The 2,191-nt window shown below is 53.3% G+C and overlaps 1 protein-coding gene across 1 annotated transcript; it reads right to left on the bottom strand.

Moving 5' to 3' along the window:
• Positions 1-1,531: 1,531 nt before the first annotated feature.
• Positions 1,532-1,717, bottom strand: CHC_T00000686001 (hypothetical protein). The gene has a single exon (XM_005710455.1). It carries the CDS (start codon positions 1,715-1,717, stop codon positions 1,532-1,534), a length of 186 nt encoding a protein of 61 aa, XP_005710512.1.
• Between the last annotated feature and the right edge of the window lie 474 nt (positions 1,718-2,191).

Below are 2,191 nucleotides of genomic sequence, written 5' to 3'. Positions count from 1 at the left end.
GCGAGACTTACCTTTCAAAAGAGAGGACTCGTATTCGTGAACCACGGCCCAAACAGAATTGAAGCCGAGGTTGAAGCAGTTGTGTCGGAGGGGTCTGTGCGGTCTGTGCGATCGGTGCGGTCGGTGCGGTCGGTGCGGTCGGTGCGGTCGGTGCGGTCGGTGCGGTCGGTGCGGTCGGTGCGGTCGGTGCGGTCGGTGCGGTCGGTGCGGTCGGTGCGGTCGGTTAAGGTGCATGTCGGGAAGGGAAAGGGAGGCGCACAGTCCGGTGCATCACATGTGTTTGTTCTGTTGATGTGATGCACAGAGGTGCATTTGTCTGAGGGTGGAAGTGAGAGTCGACATTTATCGTAGGAGAGACAGACAGTGAGTGGATGATCTGACGTGCGCATGAGCGCATGAGCGCAGGTGAGATCGTGATTCAAGCATTATTTCTGCCTGGAAGGGCCCTCGGTGCGTGTCTGCATTTGTCAGTAAGTGTGAAACGTGTTTTCAGCCGGACGTCTGGAGGCATGTTCATCGATTCCAGATTCCGGGTGTCTTCCGCTGCCGATCCCGGTTTCCAGGGTCCGAAACCCCTCGACAAATGACGTCACTGGGCGCCATACGGGACAGATCCAACCAATTAAATGCATACGATCGATTTGCATTCCGCCTCCCTGATTCCACGCATTTCGCTGGTCCCGCTACTTCCTGTCGCGGACTTCGGAACGCCACATTTTGGGCTGTGTACTACGGGGGAGGGTAAAAACGTGGGGACGTGGGGACGTGGGGAACGTGGGGAATGTGGGGAACGTGTTAACGTGGGGACGTGGGGACGTGGGGACGTGGGGAACGTGTTAACGTGGGGACGTGGGGACGTCATCGCTACCGCCTCGGGCTGCTGTGCGGGCCGGGAAGCCGAGATGGCAGGCAGTAGGGAGCGTAGCGGGTGAGGGAGGTCTCGTGAGCAAGAGGCAGTGTGCGGGATGATGGATTTGGGGAGGGGGGACGGCAGCGGGAAGACGTTGGAAGGGCGAAAGGCTTAGTTGTAGAGTATTTGGATTGCGTAATGTGTAAAAGGAATATGTTTAGCGAGAGGAGAGAGAAAAGTGTTTGTCGCTAAGACCCGTGCGCGTTTGAACTCGATCGAAACGGAGACGAACAAGTAGGTGAACATAGACAAGACGAGGTTGGTGAGGAGAGGAGGAACAATACAAATACAATACAAATAAAGCAGAAAGAGAACAGAAAGAGAACAGAAAGAGAACAGAAAGAGAACAGAAAGAGAACAGAAAGAGAACAGAAAGAGAACAGAAAGAGAACAGAAAGAGAACAGAAAGAGAACAGAAAGAGAACAGAAAGAAAGCAGAAAGAGAACAGAAAGAAAGCAGAAAGAAGTAGGAAGAAGTAGGAAGAAAATAGGAAGAAAGTAGGAAGAAAGTAGGAAGAAAGTAAAAAAAAGAAAGTAGGAAGAAAGTAGGAAGAAAGTAACTAAGTAGCTAGGTAAGCTACGAATTTTGCCCGGGCCAACTTGGTTGGGTGCCCAAGTGGCTCAACCAACTTGGGCACGCAACCAAGTTGGGCACCGGGCGGGAATCGAACCCAGGGCCTCGCAGGCGCAGAGTGTCAACTGCACCACCAGCAACCGGTTGTCCACTCTGCCACGAACTCCTCTCTCCCAAACAGCGGACTCTGCGGCGACACAGTGTGGATACCAACGGTATTTAAAGGTATGCATTTGTCCTCGCAATCAACATTGCTTCTATAATTTGAAGGTTGTCCGCGGCTTGCATGTTACAGTGAATTGAACAAGTAAAAAACTCGCTTCTGCGTGTGAGCGATCATCGCTCACCGCACCATTGTGCACTTTGGTTAAACATTACTTTTTTAAAAGTAGGTACCTTCACCTCCACACTCGCACAGTACAGTACATGGCTGTGATGCAATCTCCACCGCGTCAGGTGTTCGAGATCCGGGTGTGAAACGTGTCCACGTCGAGAACACGCGCCCTGGGTACGTGCACTTACGACATATTTTTGCCGACATTTTGGCCCTCTCCCATGAATTCCCATTCTCTGTAATCTCCCACCATCCCTACTGTCCCTACCATCTCCAATCTTTCCACGCTCTCCGCGCTCTCCGCGCTCTCCGCGCTCTCCGCGCTCTCGGCGCTCTCCGCGCTCTCGGCGCTCTCCGCGCTCTCCGCCGCTGC

The sequence above is a fragment of the Chondrus crispus genome, genomic scaffold (assembly GCF_000350225.1).
Source record: "Chondrus crispus Stackhouse genomic scaffold, scaffold_576, whole genome shotgun sequence".
NCBI classification, from domain to species: Eukaryota; Rhodophyta; class Florideophyceae; order Gigartinales; family Gigartinaceae; genus Chondrus; species Chondrus crispus.
The sequence above is the reverse complement of the archived record's forward strand: the minus strand, read 5'-3'. Positions and strand labels throughout refer to the sequence as shown.